Source organism: Ochotona curzoniae, unplaced genomic scaffold (genome assembly GCF_017591425.1).
Source record: "Ochotona curzoniae isolate NIBS_2020 unplaced genomic scaffold, NIBS_Ocur_1.0 contig_2982, whole genome shotgun sequence".
Taxonomy (NCBI): Eukaryota; Metazoa; Chordata; class Mammalia; order Lagomorpha; family Ochotonidae; genus Ochotona; species Ochotona curzoniae.
Window position 1 is genome coordinate 38,969 of NW_024465673.1, and position 23,203 is coordinate 62,171.

General features: G+C 41.5%; 1 protein-coding gene across 1 annotated transcript in view; it reads right to left on the reverse strand.

The window, feature by feature from the left end:
• Window positions 1-23,203, reverse strand: part of LOC121155660 (beta-galactosidase-1-like protein 3) — a 49,011-nt gene that overhangs the window by 17,420 nt on the left and 8,388 nt on the right. Inside the window, exons 4-8 of the mRNA XM_040979099.1 lie at window positions 22,628-22,723; window positions 20,923-21,031; window positions 18,485-18,577; window positions 14,536-14,617; window positions 13,553-13,617 (exon numbers count right to left, since the gene is read on the reverse strand). Coding sequence (XP_040835033.1) covers window positions 13,553-13,617; window positions 14,536-14,617; window positions 18,485-18,577; window positions 20,923-21,031; window positions 22,628-22,723 — 445 coding nt within the window. The remainder of the gene's footprint in view (window positions 1-13,552; window positions 13,618-14,535; window positions 14,618-18,484; window positions 18,578-20,922; window positions 21,032-22,627; window positions 22,724-23,203) is intronic.

Here is a 23,203-nt window from a genome sequence, read left to right on the forward strand (position 1 = left end):
ACATTAGCACCCAAACCCCAGTTTCCATCCACCTTGCTGCATAACCACAGGTTCAAGTTCAGTTGAGATTCCTTCCTTGCAAGCACATACATAGCATAAAGTCCAGCATCTGGTAAATATTTAAAATAATTTAAGTGCACCATTTATCTTGTCTAAAAGATAAGAGTGAAGCTGGAGATTATACAACTGAAAAAAAAAACTCTAGAAATGGAACACATGGAAAATGAACAAAGAACCTCCTAGATGAACAATGAGTCATTTAAAAAAATTAAAAGGGAAACCAGAATATTCCAGCAAATGAACAGATGAAAGCACATGTCCAAACTTATTGGATACAGCAAAAGTAGTGTTAATACAGGTGATTATCACAATTAATGCTGACATCACAAAAAAGGAAGGCAACAAATAACTGAGCTGTAAATCCATCTAGGATCCAGAGAAAATGACCATAATCCAAAGCCAAAACTAGTAGGAGGGAAAACAATAATTAAGATTACAAAAGAAATAAAGTTGAGACTAAATCATAATACAAAAGATTGGTGAAAGGAAGGAGCTGAATTTTTTTTAAAAGTAGACTGATACCCCATTGGCCCATAAAAAGAGGGCCACAAAATAAAAAGAGATGAAAAAAAGAAATGTTACCACAGATACCAAAGAAATAAAATGAATCATCAGGAACTACTATAAGGAACTATTTGTCAATAAATTGGAAAGTGATGACAAAATCAACACAATGTTGCACTTATAAAGATTGACCAGAATTGAGTCATGAAGACATGGGGAACATAAGCATACCAACCACCAAAAGTGAGACTGAATCACAAAACAGAACCTCCAAACAAAGCAAAGCCCATGACCAGATGATGTCACTGCTGAAGTCTACCAAGCTTTTCAAAAACTATTCCACGTCTCCTCTAACTATTCAGAACCATTGAAATGGAGGAAATTATTCAAATATCTTCCAGAAGGCAAGAATCACCTTCATTCCAAACCAAAAAGAGAAACAATGAAGAGAACCATAGACCAATATCCCTGAGGAAGATAGATCTAAACTATCAAAGTAGAGGGTAAACAGGGAAACTAACAAACCTTGGCACAGATAGATTCTGGAAGATTCCAGAATCACAGGTAATTAAAAAGAAATCAAACAAAAGGGATCACAACAAGATACAAAGTGTTCTCATTGCCAAGGGCACCTTCAAAAATTTGACATTGCAGAAAACACTGAGAAAAAGGTTGGCTAACTACACAAATGATGAAATATTCCATTTAGAGCTCAAGAAATTAAACTAATAATTGAGTATCTAATTAAACTAATAAACCAATAATCCAGTTTAAAAAATCAGCAAAAGCAACCAACAGGAGAAAGCCTTTATGCACCACACAACTAGATAGGAGACTAATATTCAGGACTTACAAAGAACTTCAGAAACTTAATGACAGCGAAAACTAACAATCCTCTGAAGAAATGGGTGAAGAAAATGAGTAGGCATTTTTAAAAAGAACAAATTCAAATGGCTAACAGACATAAGAGAAAACATTCAGGCTTCCTAGCTATTAGGAAAACACAAATGAAAACCACATGGAGTTTCCACCTACATTCAGAAATCTACTAACACCTACTGGTGTGTATATGAGGAGAAAGGTACCCTACTGCACTGTTGCTGGGGGCATAGACTAGCGTAGTCATTGTGGAAGTCAGTATAGAGAGAGCGCAGACAACTGAAAATTGATCTACTGTAACACCTAGCTCTAACATCCCTGGGAATATATCCAAAGGAAGCAAAATCCACCTATGAGAAAGTGACCTGCAATGCTATATTTCTAGCAGCACAATCTGCAATAGCAAAAACATGGAAACAACCAAGAATCCCATAGAAAGGGGATTTATCCTTGGTATGTAAGAATGCTTCAAAGTATGCAAAATGAAGAATAAAAAAACCACGTCATCTTGATAGATGCAGAGAAACCATTTGATAAAATATACGTTCTTTCACAATTAAAAAAAAAACCTTAAACAAATCAGATATAGAAGGTACATTTGTTAAGACAATCAAGGCAATGTATATTAAAAAAGAAAGAAAGAGAAGAAAACACAACCTATAGTGCTGAATGGAGAGAATTTGGAAACATTTCTACTAATTTCTGGAACCATAAAAGGGTGCCAATTTCAACAAAATATTCTTCCATATGTTTCTGGAAGGTTTGGCCAGAGACATTAGGGAAGAAAAAAGAATCAAAGGGATACATTGGGAAGGGGATGCAAAGCTATTCCTGTTTGCAGGTGACATCATTCTCTGTATAGCAAAATCAAAAGAACTCATAAGAAAATTTGTTGTTATGGGATATAAAATCAACTCATAAAAATCAATAGTCCTTGTGTATGCAAACAATTCCATGTCTGACAACAAACTACTAGCTACAAAGAAATTCAAATAACTTGGAACAAATTTAACCAAAATGTGAGGGATTTCTACAATAAAAATTACAAATACTAAAGATTGAAACAAAAAAGAAAAAAAAGAAAAAAACGTCTCTGTTCATGGCATGGCAAAATTATATCACCATAACATCCTAAATGAAATTTATAAAACAGTTAAATATAACTTGACAATATGACACTAGATTTTCTATCCTTGTCTCGCCCTACAATTCTATAATAAATTTAATAGCAGAATGCTATAATTGCAATTTTTACTAAAAACTAAAAAAAATCCTGTAGTATTATGGTGGAAGAGGAAATGGAAAGAGAAAGGAAGTAATTTTATACCTACAAAAATTGTATTATGGAAAATAATATTTTTTTAATTAGGGCCCAGCACAGTGGCTCAGTTGGCTAATCTTCCCTTCACAAAAGGCCAGGATCCCATGTGGGTGCCAATTCATGGCCTAGCTGCTCCACTTCCCTTCTGGCTCCCTGCTTATGGCCCGGGAAGACTGTAGAGGATGACACAAAACCTTGGGACTAAGTCTCTATGTAGGACCCAGAGACTCCTGACTCCTGGTTTCAGATCAACTCAGCTCCTACCATTGTGGCCATGGAAGATCTTTCTCTTCTGTCCCTCGTGTAGACCGGACTTTTCAGAAATATAAAGAAATCTATTTTTAAAAAATAAATAGAAATAACTTTTTTTTTGTTTTTCCCGAGGAGACACCCAGGCCTTCTCCTGGCCCAGGAGCACCTAAAGCCTCCCTTCATGGGTGAGTACCCGCGGGAGATGGCTGGGAGCTGGGGGTAAATTCCGAGCTCTCCCCTGCCCCTGCCAGCCAACAGCTGGTGGCTGGACAGGTCGGGGTGGGTCTCACTTCTCAGGACAAGTGGCAGGCTTAACCCCCCTTCAAGTGCCCTTGTTGGGGCGCCCGGCGCGACGGAACCCCGACGGAGTCTCGGCCACAGTCCCCCCGCAAGGCGGGACAGAGACCCCGCCTTGGGTGGCCAGTGCATAATCCAAGTGGCCGCCCAGCAGCAAGCTCTGGGTTTTGATGATTATGAAATACATGCTTCGGGACACCCTAAGTGAAGACCAGCGATTAGCGTAGGTTGAGACAACTAATTTCTGAGATTCCCAGGAACCCGGACATGATAACTTAATTGCAAGTTGTGGGGACTGAGACCTAAATGTCCGACCTAAAGCAAACCTTACAGTCCACAACACGATTGGGAACCCAGGGTGCTGCTCAGGACAGGACCAGCCTGGTTTTGGCTCCAACTGGCCACATTAAGCACAGAGTTGAGGCCAACGGTTGGGGTTATTTTTTTTTTCTTTTTAAGGGCAGGGGTCGTGACAGGTGGATGGGGCCTGCGGTCGGTTTCTGGATACAGTAGTCGTCTCCTTGGCACAAGTGTGGACTGCAAAAAGATTGTACCAGGCCTGGCCAGAGCCGCAGCACCTTCTCGGCCTTTTGGAGTACCAGGGTAGATGTGGGACAGATCAGGCTAGGTCCCAACCCGCAACTGAGCCATTATACGAGCTATATGGGGAGTGGGGACGACGTGCTGGGCTGAAACACCGCTACAGCAAGAAACCCAGGATGGGATGACGGCCAGTTCGGAAAGGCCACTGTTTCCTGCGAGGGACAGGGGGGCGAACTGCCCATGGACCCACTGGTATGCACGAAAACCGGCAAACATGGAGGGGTTCTGATGGAGGGACCTCAGGCAACTCCCTGGCAGGACTCCGACCCCAGGTCAGTCGCATGGTAACATGGAAGGTAACCGCCAGAGGTCGTGGCAAGTGGCCACACTGGCATGCATTTGGCATGGGGTCGGGGCGACCGGCTGCATCTGTTCATGGTCATCCAAACTTGGTAATCCCGAACGCTCCAGAACAGAGTGGGGGTTCGAAAACCGGTCCGGTCGTGACTAAAGCAACACACAACTGGAAATGCCAAGGTGGAGGTAGCTTGAGCCGGATGCAGCCGCAGCACCCACCAGCACGTGTGAGACCCAGGAAGGGAGGAGGCGAGCTGGACAGGGGATAAGGGGTGGTCCCTACTGAAAACAGCATCTTACAACTGGGAGCGTGTGAGCTGGGGTAGTGGGTAGGAACCAGACCAGGCAGGGACACAGGCACCTGCGCACCTCATGTGAACCAGATTGGGTGAAAGCCAGGCTGGACTGACTTTTCCCACTGGTGCAAGCTACAATCAGAGTAAGGTGAGGGTTGTTGGGCTATGGCTCGTCATAGCAATCAGCTGGCAGATGTGCGTATACATGGGTTAGCCATGTCGAGTTGAACCCAGGGCCAACCCCTCCCCGGAGAGGGCACTACTGGGTGGGAGCGACCTGGGAGGGAAACTCGTGGGCTCCTCCCTCTTGGGTCAGTCACCTTCCACGGGAGGGCTTGGGCACTGGGACAGGGGCTGTGTGTGGGGCTAGGACAGACACCCAACTACATCCTTTGGGCCGGTTGAGTAGATGGTTGGATGCAAGTAGGTTGCAACACCCAGGTTGGCAAGTATATGAACAGAGGGTATTGGGTGGGACAGACTGGCACAGTATGCCCATACATATTGAGCAAGCCAGGGTTGGGGGTGGCCTGGTTGGGTAGTTTACTGGCCGCCCTGACTGGGCTGCAGCTCCTACGGTACGTGTCGTGGGTCCACGTGTGTCCAGGCGCGAACCCTGGCCCGGACTAACAAGAGGACAAACGGGTGGGTGGAGACAGAACCGACCCGCATCTGCAACCACCAGCTGATTCGGGGCAATGGACAAATGCCGGGCCTATGCTTACTAGACCACACAGGAATCTGGACTGGGAAATACCTCTAAAGTTCTTTGAGGATCGCCCCAGTCGAGACCACCGACTCAGAGTCCTAACCAGAAAAAGACAGAACAAGATCAAGCAACAACCTCAGCTATCTGTTTGGCTGCAAAAACTGGGCAAATTGGAGACTCTTGAGGCGACTGTGTCAATCAATGGACTCGTCAAACGACCACCATCGTGCTGGAGTGGCGGGGACCCTGGCCGCAACCCATGAATGGTGACCTCTCCGGGTCCTTGGCACGAGCTATGCCCAGCTGCACTCGGGACTTCGGGTGGGTGGGCAACTGGGTGGGGGCTTCTTCCTCTATATCCCCCGTTAGCTTGAAACCTTTTGTTACCCCAAAATTAAATATGTAAGGGATTGTCAAAATAAAAAAAACAACAACTCAATGTTGAAGTCAATCAAACTACTTTGGATATTCTTCCCACAGATCTATTAAAAAAATGATAACAAATTCACATGGAAAAACAAGGTACAAAAATACTTTTAGCAATATTATACAACAAAAACAAAACTGGAGGCATTGCAAAACCAGTTTCCTAAACATAATCCTGGGTTGTTGTGATCAAAATAGCCAAAATTTGTGCCAGCCTGGTAATGGTATAGAAATGGGCATGAATCTCAATGGAGCAGAATAGAAATCTCAGAAAGTAACCCACATATCTACAGACAATTTTTTAAAGAAAGCAAAAATCAATCCAGACAGAAAGCAATGTCTCTTCAACAAATAGTGCTGGAAACATTGAATCTACCTGTGCAAAATACATGACAAACATGAAACAAGAACCTCTACCCTACACCTCACACAAAAATCAATCAAAATGTATCAACAATATAAATACATGATCTAATACCAGATCATGAAAGGTTTGGGGGAAAACACAGGCATAAGCAAAAGACTTCCTCAAAAAGACCACAAAAGGATATGCAATTAAAGCAAGATAAATAAATGGGTTTATATAAGCTAAGAAGAGTCTGAGCTGCAAAGCAAGCTATCAACAAAATGAAGAAGTAACCAAAAAGTTGCAAGAGAGTATTTGCCAATTATACAATCAATCGAGAACTAATACAGAGCTTATAAAAACAGCTCAAGCTATGTGTTAAGAAATCTCACTTAATGAAATATTCTGTGATTTTGAGGTGAAATGAACATATGCCAATATAATTTGTTTCTAAGTGAAAGGAAGAAAATGTTGGGTGGGCAACAGGGGTACAAGACAAGGAAGGGTTAGAATTATCATTATGCTCCTAAATCTATACTGTCAAATACATGAAACTTATTCACTTACTTTAAATAAATAAGCTGTAAAGAAATAAACAACAATGAAACAAGCAGTCTACTTAAGAAATGGGCTATGAACAGGCGATATTCAACGGATGAAATCCAAGTGGACAACAGAAAAGCAAATAGAATCAGAAGTGAAGTTTTAGCCCTCCCCAGTCAGAATGGCTACTATTGAAAATCATAAAACAGTAACTACTGGCAAGGATGTTGGGAAAAGAAACACTAATACACTTTGGGTAGAGATATAAGTTAGTAAGATCTTACTGGAAGAAGGTATAGAAATTCCACAGAGATTTGAAAACAGATCTGAGAAACAATTCAGACATCCCACTTCTGAAAATTTCTCCAAAATAAGTGAAAGCTTTATATGAAAGAATTTTCTACACTCCATGTTTATAGCAGATCAATGCACAATAGTTAAAATATGGAACTAACCTAGATATCCATCATTGGATGACAGAATAAAGGAAATGTGAGAGGGCCTGGTGCAATAGTGTAGTGGTTAAAGTCCTCACCTTGCACACACTGGGATCCCATATGGGCACAGGTTCTAATCCCAGCGGCCCCACTTCCCATGCAGCTCCCTGCTTGTGGCCCGGGAAAGCAGTCAAGGATGGCCCAAAGCCTTGGGACCCTGCACCCATGTGGGAGACCCAGAAAGAGCTCCTGACTCCTGATTTTAGATTGGCTAAGTTCCAGCCATTGTAGCTGCCTGGGGAGTGAATCATCAAATGGAAAATCTTCCTCTCTGTCTCTCCTCCTCTCTGTATATCCGCCTTTCCAATAAAAATAAATTAAAAAAAAAGAAAAAGAAATGTGAGGAAGTACTTTATGCTATAAAGATACTTCTCAACCATAAAAAGAATGAAATGCTGTATTTTTTTCAATGATACTGATACAACTGTCTGCCATTCTGGTTAGCAAATTAATCCACCTTGAACAAGGTAATCACCAATTATTTCTATTAATGAAATGGTAACTTTGGGATATGACTGTCATTTTTAGCTCAGGTTTATACTCCAGTGTAAATGTGATCTGTGGTCTTTCTTTTTACTAGTTTAATACTATGATTAATGACAAATTAAGTCTGTGGATTCAGAGTAGATTAAAATCATGTGTTTACAAACACTGTTGAAGAAAGGGAAGAGAGGGCGGGGTTGGGAGTGGAGCAGGAAAACAAGGGAAACGTGATTATTTTCTTGCAGCTCTACCTGTGGGACACGTGAACTCTGTCCTCTTTACATTAATAAAAATAAAATGAAAATGATGTGTGAATATGCATGTATGTTCTATGTAAAGATTCATTATTCTGTCAAAAAAGTGAAATTCTGACACTTGCAATAAAATGAATGAGACTGGAAATAATTATGCTGATTAGAATAAAAAGACACAATGTGGTTCTATCATATCATGTTCAGAAAAATAAAACAGAATGAATGTTATTCATTGAAAAGTACAAACTACTGAAATTCATTGAAGAAGATATACCCAGGAGTATTCTGAATGTTCTAGCAACAAATGAAATTCTGTTTAAACTTAATGTAAAATCTAGTATACTTTCAATACCCTATGTTATTCCAAAATGGGTTGAGAGAGCAGAGAAATCTTCCACCTTCTGAGAATATGTAAGGAAGACATTAAGTGTAACCTATCAAGAATATAACAGGTAACTTACAGACAACAGACTCAAATCAGCATTAGCCATTAGCAAAACTATAAAGACATACAGGGGGAATCAAGAGTGATCCTGACAACCTCTTAACAGGAGGTCAAATGCAGAGAGGGGGTACCCCACAGTGGAGCAGGTGGACAGTAGGAGGCTTCTATCCCAACCCTGGAGACTCACAGATCCTCACCTAGGACTATCAGTATGGGCACCAAGGGCTATATCCCAAAAGCCAAAGAGACCACTGGGAATTGGACTGCCCTTGTAGGCCAAAAACTCTGAGGTCATCCACTCCTATTTGGATCTCCCACATGGGATGAAAGATGCTCAGATCCTTCCTCACAGGATGTAATGTCATCGGAAAAATAGCCAGGAACCATGAGTGGTCCTCAGAAACAGAAGATCAGTAAGCTTCCTTCAGGAGGCAGGAGTGGAGCTTTCTCTGGTCCTTCCTTAGTTCCAACTTTGGATCCCCTACCCTCTCTTGCAATGACTATCAGAGTCACTCTGGAACCACCCCCACAAAAAATTAAAATTAAAATTTGATTAGATAGAGACCAATAAGGAAAGCTTACAACCAGACAGGAAACAGTCAGCTTGGACTCACATACACCTTACTAGCTTGGACACAAAGATTAGTTATTCCTCATTAAGGTACTGAAGATTTCTTTGCACACAACTCCTCAATTGTTGACATATGCCTACTTAGAGTTATAAGTTGGTTTAGAATATCCTAAAATTGTCCAGATAAGTTCAGTGGCCTCTTGGGGAGACCTTCTATGGTCTGAAGATAGGTCTAACAGAGTAAAGATCCGGTCAGTTAAAAGCCCCAACAAGGCCTCAGTATGCTAGGCATGTGTTTACAAGCAATGAATCTCAACTGAACTTGAACTATGGTTATGCAACAAGGTGGAGGAATCCACCATGGGGGGAGGGGTATGGGAGGGGTGGGGGGAATCCCCAGCGCCTATAAAACTGTACTACATAATACAATGTAAGCAACAATAATAATAAAAAAAAAGAAAATAAGCATATTGAAAGGGAGTTGAAATATAGATGCTTGAGTTCCTATGTACAAAAAGGGCAGGGTTACAGATACTAGAGGGAAAGTAGAGGATTTTTTTTTTTTGCTGTTTTAATTTTGCCTTCTTAAGAAGAAAGGCAAAATTTACTTTATCGGTTGGAGCACCTCTTCTATCATTTGACATTCTGAAGAGATATGATTTCTATCAATTAATCTGTATTGCAGTTGATAATAAGTTTTACCTATGGTTTGCTTAAGTTTCAGAGGATAATTCAGTCTGTTTTCACCTATTTATGTAACGCTTTCTTCAGCTACTCAGGTCCAAGGGTTTAGTAAAGGGAAACATTTCAGGATTGTGTTTTCAAGCATTTAAGAAGAGAAGATCAAGAATGCCAATATGCTTCTTTCTGTGATGTCTGGGGCATATTGTTGTCTAAGCTCCATTCAGAAGGTCTAGAAACAAGAGTCCTTTGTAGAAAGTATATTCACATGGAATAAGTGGAGAGAATCCTCCAAACAGACAAAAAAAGCCAAACAAATAAAACTCTCAAGCATTCAGTCTTATTAAACTATTTCATAAAAAGCAAAAAAAAAAAAAAGAATATCCTAAAATTTGCCAAGTTCAGTAAAATTATGCTTCAATACTATAAACTGCTAAATATAAAAATGAAAATAGACACGAGACAGCCGAACAGTACCCTATAACCATTTTAAGGTGTGTAGCAGCCAGTTGTGTATAAATCAAAATTGAAATGTCCATGAAGTAGTCACAGGATATGGTTAAGAATTTGCATTTTTTTTAACATATTGGTCACTCAATACCATGTCAATTAACTCCGTAATGTTGTAAATTGTGTGGATGTTATGTTGTGGGTTTTAATTGATCGGGATGATATTCTGCCAGCTCTACTTTTAGACCAGAGATGGTCTCCCAAGGAAACTGTTGAATTTATCTGGACAATAAGATGCTGAACTCTATGCTTGGTACATGCTTGCAACGAAAGAATCATGACTGGATTTGAACTGTAATACTGCAACAAGGTGGAGGAATCCACCATGGGGGAAGGGCATGGGGAGGGGTTGGGGGAATCCCATAGCCTATGAAATTGTGTCATAAAACCAAATTAAATAAATGAAAAAAAATTGAAAGTGAAATTTCTATATGCTCCCCCAATACTATCAATTAATTTTATTATTATTATATTTGTTATTATGTAAAGTATTAATATGCTACATATTCATAAAATATTAACAATTCTATAAATCTCTTTCAGAAAATTAAAGAATAGTTTCACATTTATTTTATGAGGCCAGGATTTTCCAAATTCCAAAATTAAGTATTTTTCTCTTGTTAAGAAAAAGGCAAAGACCAATGCTCACGATGTGTGTGGAAGCCAAAATCACCCAAAAATAAAAATTGATTTCAAGAATATGTTCAAATAGAATATATGATAATTGAATAAGATTCATCCTGGGAATATGATACTGGTGTGACACTAAGACTCACTACATACGTGTAGTAACATACTAAATGAAAGATTACATGAGAAAGGCTACCTAATTTTCTATTTGTCTATTAATTTGTATGCATCACAAAGCAGGTCACAATACTCTCCTGTAAAGTCTATTTAAAAGGACATCAGGGACACACATTCAGGGCTAGAGTAGGCAGTGGGGGGAAAGTTGGGAGAGAGATGTTTCTACTCTCACTTTGTATCCATGGAGAGACAGAGGTGTCCGTCTTTGTTGCCTGACTTCTTGTGAATCTGGGAAGGGCAGGGTTACATACCACCCACAGCGGACAGGGGAAAGGGCTGCTACATAGGCCAAAAGTAGGGCTTCCGTTTCCTGACTGGTCTTGATACCTAACTGACCCATTTAACTCCCCCTCAGAGATTTCTGACCATTATTCTTTAGGTTTTATACAAACTGGGTTTTCTTTTTTTTTTTTTTTTAATTTATTTATTTTATGGAACACTTCCGTAGGCTCTGGGATTTCTCTCTTCTCCAGATCTCTACCCTTAACTGATTTCCCTTAGATTATTACAGTAGTATAAGTCCTTGATAAATAGTCAGAAGTCCATCATTCTGCTATTTAAATGTATCCTGGCATTATAGATATGGACAATGCAAGAGAGTCCAGCATCCTGTTGTCAAGATATATTGAACAGTTTCACTGTGAGTCCATCTTTGAATTGGGATGAGAGATGCACACTTCATTGTATCTTCACATCTGGGTGTGATAGTTTGATTTATAGAGTTCCTCTAGAGGATTATATGTTAATGCATGTTTACCTATATATCTATTGATCTTGTATTTCACATGAAGATTGCCCAATATCAAAGAGAATATATGCAATTCTTTGTGACTGTGAAGACTGTGGTTTCAACTCTTCTTCAGGTGATTAAAGGTATGGGTCTTATAAGTGGCAGGTTTGGAAATCTCAGCAAATGGGTCCATCTAATTTGTGCCTAGTCCCACATGACACAGGTCCAACCACAGAACCCTGCCCCACCAGGCCAGGCAACTATATTGGTCTGTGTGTTTCCAGCCTTGAACCCATTTGAGGGATCCCGGCCAGCCCACATAGCACAGTTCTAGCCCCAGGTACAAGCTCCAAGCCCCCTCCTTGCTGGGCTATTAGTCACCTTGCCCCAGCTTTAATAGATAAATGGGGGGAAAAAATCAAAGTGAACAAGTCAAAAGGAACATCATAAGGATAGGCAGCAGGACCAGTTGGTAGCTGCATTCCATGGTGATCTGCTCTCAAAAGCACACTACAAGGCCATTCTGACTCAGATGTGGAAGGCACAGGCAGTGACAACATAGCAGCCATGACTGAAACTGTTTCTGAAAGATCCTATCAACTCTGCTAAAAACTAGGTCAAACTGTCCCAAGCAACAGCTAACCTGGACAGGGCTGCTGCTAAGATTTCTATAAACCACCCCACCCAATATTTGGACAGGCCCTTGCCAAAGACATAAAGTCATAGGAGGAGAGGAGCAAAGTGAAGATCTAGTCTGATAACCCACTAAGAGTGAATTTTGGTCTTTTGACTAGCACTCTCAACTTTCTAACAGAATGTGGCCTCATGATGTGTAAGGAAAAGGTCCAATGAGGTAGCAGAAAGTTAACTATTTAGAGATCATTCTCACTTTGGGGGAACAGAGATTAGCTTCAGAAAGAATACGGGTCATACAATATCTGAGCCAACAACCTTGTGATTTTTCATGCATCTCTCTAACAAACAGGATAAATGGGAAAAAGAACAAGCCAGAACAGGGACTCCTCAATTGGAAAAACAAAGCAAAGCACAACTTTCACCAAGTGGAAGGTTGCCATTAATAGTGCAAGCACAGTGGGATTTCTAAACCTGGTCTTTCAAAAAAGCAGACTGTAGGCATGCTAATGACTGTCCAAAGGTGGAGGAGGGGAGGGAGACAGCAAACCTCATGCAGAATGTTGGTTTAGAGTCGAACTGTATAGGCATAAAAAAGAATTCACTGCTTCTTAGATGAGGCCAGGCAACTCCAGGACCAGACTGAACAGGGTAGGACTGCCGGGTCTAATATATTGGGTCATGGAAATCGTGTTTGTCCTCTCTCATTAATACCATATCTTTCACATTCTTACTTTTCCCCTTTGGAATATGTATTTTGAATACACTTGTTTGTCTCTAACAGAGCATAGGGCATTCAGCCACAGGTTATGAGACAAGGCTTCCAGCCAATCCTTTGTAACCAGACATCTGGACCATGCAAGACAATTTTTTCCATAATCTCCCTCAAATAGGACACAGAATAAGAATACTCAAGTACAACGTCATAGGCTAGCATGAGGACAATAGGCAAGATGGTCCTTCACCAATGCTACTTCCTTCACTTAATGGATTAATTCTCTTGTCATAGGACTTCTAAGTAGCAAGGTAGACTGGGTAAACAGCAGTTTATGTGTGTGGATAGAGTCAAAGGAAATGGGAATGCTATGTGCTAGAATGAGGAAAACATGCAGAAGCAAGTATACTCAGTAATTACATATCCTACCTATCTCATTCCACAATTAGGCTTTACCTCAAATAAGCCCATTCCCTTCCCACCATCCTTTGTAAACTGATCAATCCAGAAGTGGAATTTCTTCATTTCCCAAAAGGAAAACACACTCCCAACATGGTAGTGCACATTAGACGCACAGGGTGGAGAGCTGCAATATTCCTGCCAAACATCTTGTTTTTACTGCATGTGCTGAGCAGGGCCAGGGGCATGGCTTATGGCAGCAAAAGCACACAACTCTCCTTTGAAGTAACTTACCTGCACAAGTTGAAGCTGATCAAAGGAATTGTCATTAATTTCTTTCAGATTGACAGTGGCTAATGCTGTAGAAAGAATAAAAAGATCTGTTGGGTCATTGTTGAAAGTGTCATCCAGGAATGGGTGTCAGACAGCCTACACACAGGAGAATTTGGAGGCATGCTGAATAAGAAATATGAGATACTACTTTCAATTCACTTTAAAGCCTTTGTAAACATTTTTCTTCCCTGACCACCAGTAGGGGCCATTCACTTTCCTGAAAAGGTGAATAGAATAGAAGCATACTAAGTACAGAGAAACCGGCCAGGACAATGCCACTGACTTGAATATATCTCAGAATTATGTGCAGGTCTCTTTTTGTCAGTTTCAGCACACATTCTAGTGTGCTACGTCATTGCAGGGAGGAACCACTAAAAGACAAACAGCCACTGGCTGCAACAGCTGGTCTTTGATAAACGTTCCCTGATAGATGCTCCTGACTCACCTGATTGCTCAGAGAGATCACTCCCCTCATTTTTGTCACCTTCCAATAATGTGCTGAACAGTCCTCTTACTTCATTTCCTAAGATGTACTGAATACCATTACTCATTATCAAGCTACAGACCCAAGGCATGGTCTCTGCCAGGCAGTGTTCCTTATACACCTATTTTTGTCTCTCTGCTGTCTTAATGGGGGATAGTCAGGATGATAAACATGCCCAGAGCTTATCAGAAAAATAAACATGGAACATGGAAAAAAAACAGACTAATCATAAAGAATTCTGTTGTGCTCTGTTAAAGATGATGACAGCAGTAAAAAGCCATAGCACCGGGCAATAGTGAGCTCTCAGCTGCATGCTGGATCTTCAGGTATCATAATCTCTGGCACCCATTTCAATTGGCATATGAAAGAGAGGCATTGGAGAGCCACATGGATTGTTCAAGTCTCACATCACCTGGATAAAAGGCTCATTTCTCCCTTCACATAACACTATAACTTGTACCTCCTTCGGTTGCGCCTTTTAGCACTTGATTTTCATCATCAGAGGTCAAGAGCAGCTCCACAATCCCTCTTTTCACTAGAGCCTGTTGAGAAAATTGAACAAAATTAGCTCCTGTCCCTTGTTTCCACAGGAGAAAAATGCAAATCAGTTGAGAAATGACACATCTGGATTCAGGTGGGCCGATGTGAGCTAGAGAATTTGGAGTGTGGCTATTATGACTTGCTGAACTCAACCAGTTAGTTAAAACCCAAGACACAATTTTGTGTTACTAAGAGGATGAAACTTGAATCCAATTATGGTGTCCATGTGGCGGGCCCAGTGACAGACTCTAAGACCATTGGTGATATATTCTTGGACGATAGCTCTTGGACGGAGCTGTTTCATGTAGTGGCAGGAGTTACTCCAGACACTCTGCTTCCCAGCATGCCATGTGATCATCCCTCTACATGTTCTCTGCTATGCCACTTTGAGTCTTCTCCAAATGACTGCACCAAAAAGGCCCTCCAATCTATGAAATTCTAACATCACGTGACAAAAGAAAACTCCTTATTTCATAAGTAGCTTATCTCAGGTATTTCATTATGGTACTACAAAACTGACTAATACAGAAAAACTGATATTTAAGGACATTAAGGGATCATTAATACAACGAATACTTGAAATAAAGAGACAGCTTTGGAGTAAGTGACCTGGCAGACATCAGAATATTATTGGACTTTAAAACTAGAAAAATTCTAGAATATTATTGTCAGAATATTTTGAGGGTTGCTGGTGAAGGCTTCAAGGACAAGTGATCTAGAACAGAGTCAGCCTTTCTCAAAGATTGGCTAAGCTGTCATGACCAGAATGCTGAGAGAAAGCCCTTGTGAGGTTTCAGATGGTGATCAGAGTTACATTAGGAACTGAACTAAAAACTTTCCTTTCCCTAGAACAGAACCTATCTGTTTGCTCTCACTTCTGATATCTTGTGGGAGGCTGAACTTACAAATGACACTCTAGTGTTCTGGGAGAAGGAGAATTCAAGCAGCAAGGTACCCAGGCTGCACCATTAGCTTTATGTAGCTCTCAGTAAAAACTGCACTGAGAATTAGAAGCAATAATGAGCGGAATGGATATACTTAAATTTTACTGTGCAAAGTAGAGAAGGGTCATAGGAAATGCCTTGATAGAGAAATTAGCAGGAAACAATATCCTAATAAATAATTGAGAAAAAGAGTACAAAGGCATTTAGGAGACCCTGGAGCCAGCCCTTCCCATCACAGCGTCACTAGAAGTCAAGAAGTACAAATTTGTTTCAAAGATCTTTCCTGGAGAGATTCTTTCAGGAAAGAGTCCTAATGCATTCTTCTACCCCAGGGCAAGCTCCAGATTCTCCTTTGCCAGCAAAGTGCTCTGTGTCTGTGGCAGTCCTGCTTCCAGCACATACAGACATAACTTGGGCAGGAAGACTTTACACTTGATCTTAGCCAAAAGGCCGAGAAGCGATGGCAGGAAGACTTTAACATCACTTGCACAATACTGCTTTTGCAGGCATGCAGAATGCAAAGGAACAAGGTCATGATACTTCTGCCAAGATCCAAAACGAAATACTGGAAAACCAGGCAGAATCATGCTATTGGATTGGAGCTTCCGCAAGGAGCCTCCGATGGAGAAATATCTAATGAAGCTTTAGTAGTAAGCCTAATGCGAGCACCTCAGGAAAGTAAGCCAACTAGCAGCATATGCCCACTGAGAAAAGTTGTATGCATCAACTTTCATCTTCAGAGGGTGACCATGCCAAACAGCAATAAAGCGACAGAGGCATAGAATCCTCCACTCTTGTTTTAAGAGATGTCTCAGACCCCTCAAGAGGTTGCGCAGAGACCAGTTACAATGACAGAACCACTACCAAGAAACACAACCAGGACAATGCCAACCATAAATGAGATCTCTACTAGGAAAGCAGTTTGTGGACTCTCAATTGCAAGACTTCAAAGGGTAATAACTAAAGTATAGGGTTTAACCAAAAAAGGTATTAAGGGCAGTTTTCAAAGTCATTGAGCCCTCTTCTACTACAATGTCCCCCTTTAACATTTAATGCTTGCCCTCAGGGGTTTTAGTCTTGTTTTGATCCAGTTAATCCTCTCTATTTCCCTGCTATCAGTATTTGGAATAGAATGTGTGCCTTGTGCTCGTCCCGCATTGTATTTTGTAATTTGGACTTTTGGACTTTCAGCTGAAGATGTGTAACTTGAGTTTCAGCCTAAATCAATGCTGGGATGAGTTTGAGATTACGAAATTACTGGGGAGGAAATGATTGCATGCTGTACATAAGAACATAGAGTTTGGGGGAGCTAGAGGTAAAATAATAAGACTTGGGTAAATTCTGTATCTTGTGCCCATAAATTAAGTCAATTCATAAATTCATGGCACTGAAAGCTTAGACTCTTAATCCAAGTCTGGTGTCCAGTTAATGGGACTAGTAGGAGGTCCACAGGTGACTAGAGAAAGCAGTTGCTGTGAGAAGGTAGATTATAATCTCCTGAGATGTACTGGGCCACTCTCCACTTCATGGTTCTTATGAGCACTTCCTCTGCTCATGTTCCACTATTGCAATTTACTGGCCTCCTTAGACAACTAGACAAATTGGACATGCCTATCTTGGACTGTGCCTTCCAAAACCATTAGTTAACATAAACCTCCTTGTACCAGATGTAGGTTGCCTTGGGTGTTTTGTTACAGTACTGAACTTGACTGATACAATAGCTATCTGCAAGCTAAGCATTGGGAGAATTACAGCATCTGTCAAACCCAGTGTTTTTTCCTACCCAAACAGCAGCTGAGCATGGGCTCTGACACTGCACAATCAAACCCTCCAGGAGAAAAAATAAGAATTTGTCAGAAAACAAAAGGGGGATATAACTCAAAGAAATAAATAAAATATGGGAGCTATTTTGTGCTTGAGGACACAGACTGAAGCCATGGGTTCTAAGAAGGAATAATGATCAGTGTTACAAACATTGGCTCCTGACTGAACCCTGTGAAATGAATATTACAACTGTGGAAGAAGGAGTTAAAAATCAGCTTTTCTGAGAGTATAGGAAATAGATAGACGGTGAGGGTTTCAACTTTCTTCTTAATGTATCTCATCTATTCTTCTAGCTGTGCCTAATTGTGTCTGGAAATATAGTCAAGTGGAAATTTCAATGTAACAAAAAATAATAATAGTCCAATTGATTTGACTAAGGCATTTAGCAGTCCCTGAGACAAGTGTGAGTGAGGAATTCCTCACAGACCTTATCCAGTTCCACAACTGTTGGTCAGGGACCAAATCTATGGAGTCCCACAGTGTGCTTGCCCACCTCTTCTTGCCCAGTTGATGATTCCCCAGATCTTTCATCTTATGCAAAGAGCTAATCACAACAGCAGTCTAGTATGTCAGGCCAGATTGTGTGGTCTCCTCATCTTGATCAATACCTCAAGTATAGAACAGAACCTAATCAGCACTCGATATGGTCATTCAAGGACAGGGGGGGACCTGCACTATCAGATAAGACAACAAGGTGTCCTTCAGGTAATTTCTGAGCTGAGAAGTCCTTCAAAGGAGGAGAAAACAAATCTGAAGATGAAATATTCATAATACCATGAAACTTCAAACTACTATACTAGACATCACCATCATGCCACTGAAACACTATTAACTATAAATGTACATTCACTAATATCTAAATTTAATTTTAAAAACATGGGTCACAGGGATGTGGATATAGACAATAAACAAAAGGCAGTAATATACAAAGAATGTCCTTAGTTATCAATTCATAAAGAAATTCAATTTGATCTTAGATATCTTGGTAATGCACAATGCCTCACACAGTGTTCTCTATGTAGGAAATCAGAAATCAGTGCGGGACAAAGACAGATTGAGGAAGTATGCATGTAAGTGTGGATATACAGCAAGTGTTCTTACCTGGTAAAGGTAAGGCATATAACGCCTATCCTTATTATATGAGCCATATTCATTCTCTACTTGAAATGCAATGACAGGGCCTCCAGAGAGATACTGAAAGACAAGCACAAGAGAATTAAAGAAGGAAGCTACCAGGAACAAATGCTGAAGTGTCAAGGGTCCCTGGAGAAAATAGCACAGCTTGTCTGGAGGGTTGGAGTCCAAATCCTTTGGAGTCTGGTATCTCTTTCGATCCAAATAATAAGATATATGTAGGAGCCCTGCTGTCCCTACGATGGCCAAGATAAGAGCTACCACAGGCTCCCTCTGTTTCTAACTTGACTATGACACTTGGCTACGAAGTCTCAGACCCACAATCACTTACTTCTTGCCCATTCTGCCCACACTCCCACCTGTAACAATTTCATTATAAACCAGATTTCCCAGTGTTGCCAACAGCCTGCCAGTCCTCTGGTAGTGCAATTTAAAGGTGGAGGTTTAGGAATGAACTAAGATTACTTGAAGTTAAGGAGGCAATCATCCCTAATGATCTGAGCAGATGATAGAACCATACTCTGGGACTTCTTCATAACTAAGAACCAAATAAACTACCATTATCTATCAACTATCTCAAAATGATTATTCTTTTATTTAAGATGAAACAGTGAGGGCCTGAAGCAATGACTCAACTGGCTCATCCTCCCCTTGTAAGCACTGAGATCCCATACTGGTGCCAGTTTGTGTTGTGACTACTCCCCCAGCTCCCTGTTTTTGGCCTGGGAAAGCAATAGAAGATGGCCCAAAACATTGAGGCCTAGCACCCATGTGGGAAACCCAGAAGAAGCTCCTAGGTTCAAATAGGCTCAGGTCTGGCCATTGTGGTCGGTGGGGGAATGAATCAGCAGATGGAAGAACTTTCTCTCTGTTTCCCTCTTTCTGTAAATCTGTCCCTCCAAGAAAAATAAATAAAGCTTTAAAAAAAAAAGATCCAAGAGTGAAACAGTGGTTTCATACTTTGAAAAATTCTATGCAAAAGAGTAAAAGCAAAGGCAATCAAAACTCAATCCAAACTCAGTCTCTGTTTCAATTTCCTGGATTGCAATATAACCAAAGAAGCTGGAAGCAGACAATGTGTGGAAACCAGAAGAGACTTCCCAAATTCCTGCTTTCTCTTTGGATGATGTTATGATTTCATGCCGGGTCCCACTGCTCCTGTCTGCTTAAGTCCTTGGCAGTTTCTCTCCCTCATGCGCCTTTGACCTCTCCTTCCATTTCAGTGACCTCCACCATTAAGGACATTTATCCAGGATCTTCACATCACACGGCAATATGGTCAAGTTGTCTAGGATGTGTCGCATGGTTTTCTCACTCCATCTTCCTAAGAAAGCCATAAGTTCTCTGCATTCATATTATGCTTTCTCACATTCTAGCTGCTTTTCAAGCTGTGTTAGTAAAACCTTCACCCAGTCTCACTAACATTGAAGGCTTATGCTAAAGCACAATTCCAGTTCATTGGATTTATCCACGTAGAGTCCTTACACTGCGAGCATATCTCTACCTTTTTGGACTCTGAAGACACTGGCAGCAAAGTATACTGTCAAGAACAAAAGACTGATCTCTTTATTCCCAATATACAACCCAGAAAATCCCATTGTCCATAACAAAGATGCTAACCACAGAGGGGCTGTGCTTTTTCAGGCAAGGGGATAGAGTGATGAAGGAATGAAAAGGAAATGAAAATGTTTTTAAATTCTCTATTATAAGTCACATTTGACTTCTCTTCCTTCTTCACCGCCCAAGCATGGTGGGCTTCCTGTCTCTATGCCCCTCGTTCCATTTCTTCCCATTTATTACTTCTCCTTTATTGATACTCAGCACCAACACATCTGCTTAGCTAATGGCCTGCTTAGCCTCCAGGTCTCCATGGAAAACATGCCATGGAATTCCTTACCAGCCCAAAACTTTGTTCCATGCCCTACCTACCAGTAGAAGCCCTAGTCTGATCCATTCAAACATTATGTCTTTAATGCAGTGTCCATTGACATAGGTCTATAACTTGACTCTGTTTACAAGCAATTTGCTCTACAATTTCCTAAGCAAGTTGGCTGTCTGCTCCAAACAGCTCTGTGCCTTTGGTTCAAATGAGAAGGGAGCCTTGATTTTTTTCCCAACCACTCTTTGCTGTCATGCAAGAATATTTGCAAAATTTGCATTAACTGTAAAACAGCAAAGCTGACATAATAGCAGAGACAGGTTAGATATATGCCAGCACATTAGTAAATTCCAAGCATCCACCAGGATCCAGGATAATCCCTGGTATAATTCCATAAGCCCCAGTGAAATGGAGGTGAAAGAAGTCCTCACTGATGGTGCGGAGTCTGAAGGTCCAGAAACGTCAGGCAGAACAAAACATGTTCATTTCGTGGAGTGATGGGAAGATGGAAAACACAAAATCTTACCTGAAGAGGAATCATTCGTGGAACCAGATGATCAAAATACCTGTCAACTGCGTCAATAAAGCCTTTTTCAGTTGTCCTCAGTTGGGGCTTGGGATCTCGCAGTAGACGGCTGTGGGGAGGAAGGACAGGTTCAATGAAGAGATAGGAAGGTAGGATAAAGTATGGGGCCACTGAGCACAACTTCTATGCCCTCCTAAAAGCCGCTTTCATCAGCTTTCACCTCTACACATCCAGCTCCTACTTAGAGCCCTGATGTGCCAGGGAATCCTGCCAAGATCTGCTCCAGTTCTTGGACCACTCCCACTCTGGTGGGATTTACAAGCAAACATCACCTGCATCCCCAAAGCACCTTACAACCTACAAGAGTTTTCAGATCCGAATGGCCAGTCTAAGGGACTGAGCCTGCCTGGTTTTATGAATTTTTTGTTTTCAATGAATTGACAACTCATCTCCACTCTTTTGAGTCCTTAAGAACAGTTTCCTGAACACAGCATCTGTTCCTTGTGGATAGGGTCACATTGCCCCTAAGACCTATGTGCAGGATGGGAGCTAAAAGTACACGGTCTCCTCCCCTGCTGGCCGCTGAGGTCCCCAGATGATCAGCAAAGGAAATGGTCAATTCTCTAAAATTCTACTTAAGGCCCAGGCTTTTCATTTTTTTTTAAGATTTATTTATTTATTGGAAAGTCAGATATACAGAGACGAGAGACAGAGAGGAAGATCTTCTGTCTGATGATTCACTCCCCAAGTAAGCGCAACCGCAAGGACTGCACCGATCCGGAGCCTGGAGCCAGGAACTTCTTCCGGGTCTCCTACACTGGTGCAGGGTCCCAAAGCTTTGGGCTGTCCTCCATTGCTTTCCCATGCCACAAGTAGGAAGCTGGATGGGGAGTGGAGCTGCCAGGATTAAAACCGGCGCCCATATGGGATCCCGGTGCATTCAAGGTGAGGACTTTAGCCACTAGGCCACACTGCAGGGCCCCAGGCTTATCATTTTCTTAAGCTGGAGTAGAGAATGAGTTGATCATGGGGGAAAAAAAAGGTCCTCCATATGAATATAAGAAAAGTGCTCATCTGGAAACACATTAGGACAGAAACCAGGAATCTTATCAGATGGCAGAGATAAGAGAATAGATTCTTGATTCTCTCCCAAAACTCACCTCTGTGTCAACAGCCAACATCTAAAATGAGTAAATTAGATGCAGGAAGTGAAAATGAAAGGAATTAGTCAAGTTTCATAGCTTCAGGAAGTAGCAAAAACATAAGAGAAAGACTAGTAAAATGAGACCTTCTTTGCAGGCCCAAACTTTGCATTTCCATTATTTATTTATTTATCTATCTATTTATTTATTTATTAATACTGCATGGGAAGAGAGAAAGGTCATAGCTCCTTCCTGTGGGAAGGGATAGGGACAGTATCCCTCCTACTCTTCTCAGTTCTCCTTAGTCCCTGACAAAGCCACAGGAGTAGGAACAAGACATTTCCACTACTGTTCTGTACAATAGGAGTGACTACGGAACCATCCCATGACCATAGCTCTCAGGTGGCAGAAAAAAAGGGAAAACAAGTAAATCCCAGGATCCAATGCCAGACACACACACTCAGGCAATGGAGTTGCTCTCATCACAACTAGGTTTAAATTTTACTTTTGACAAATTAATGTAGTTTACTAAACCACAGCTCTGGTGTCAGAACTCAGCTTACCTGGGCAAGCCTCCAAGGTCAACCTCAGCGCAGATGTAGGGGCCTGGACGCAGGATCACCCACAGCCCAATCTTCCCTGCTGTCATCACAAAGGCTCTGGAAAGATAAAACCCTTCAGCACTGGGCTTGAGTCCAGAGCAAAGGCTGGGTGGATGGGAGCATGAGTGCCCTGCATGTTACAGGAGAGGTCTGTCTCGTTCCCACTTTCTCACCACCAGAGACAACAAAATGAAGGAAGTCTCGGCTATACCCCTAGCAGATCAGGGTGTCCCTACACCAAGTCACAGGAATTGTAAGCTATCCAGCTTACTCTGGAACTTATCTCTCCAACTGCCAGTCTTATGACCACCCATTAACCCTTCTGGGAGTCTGAAGGATGTCAGACAGTTAAAACAGAGTTACAACAGTGAATCCATCTGTCCCATCCTAAGTTGCTGAGTCTTACTGCAGTGGTAGGTCCCTCTCCCCAGGCTGTGGTGCAGACAGTAGCCTTCCATCTGCATATACAACCCAGGTGGGTCATATCTGTGGAGGAGAAACTCTTACATGGTGCTGAGGAGAGGCTTGAGCCCTATA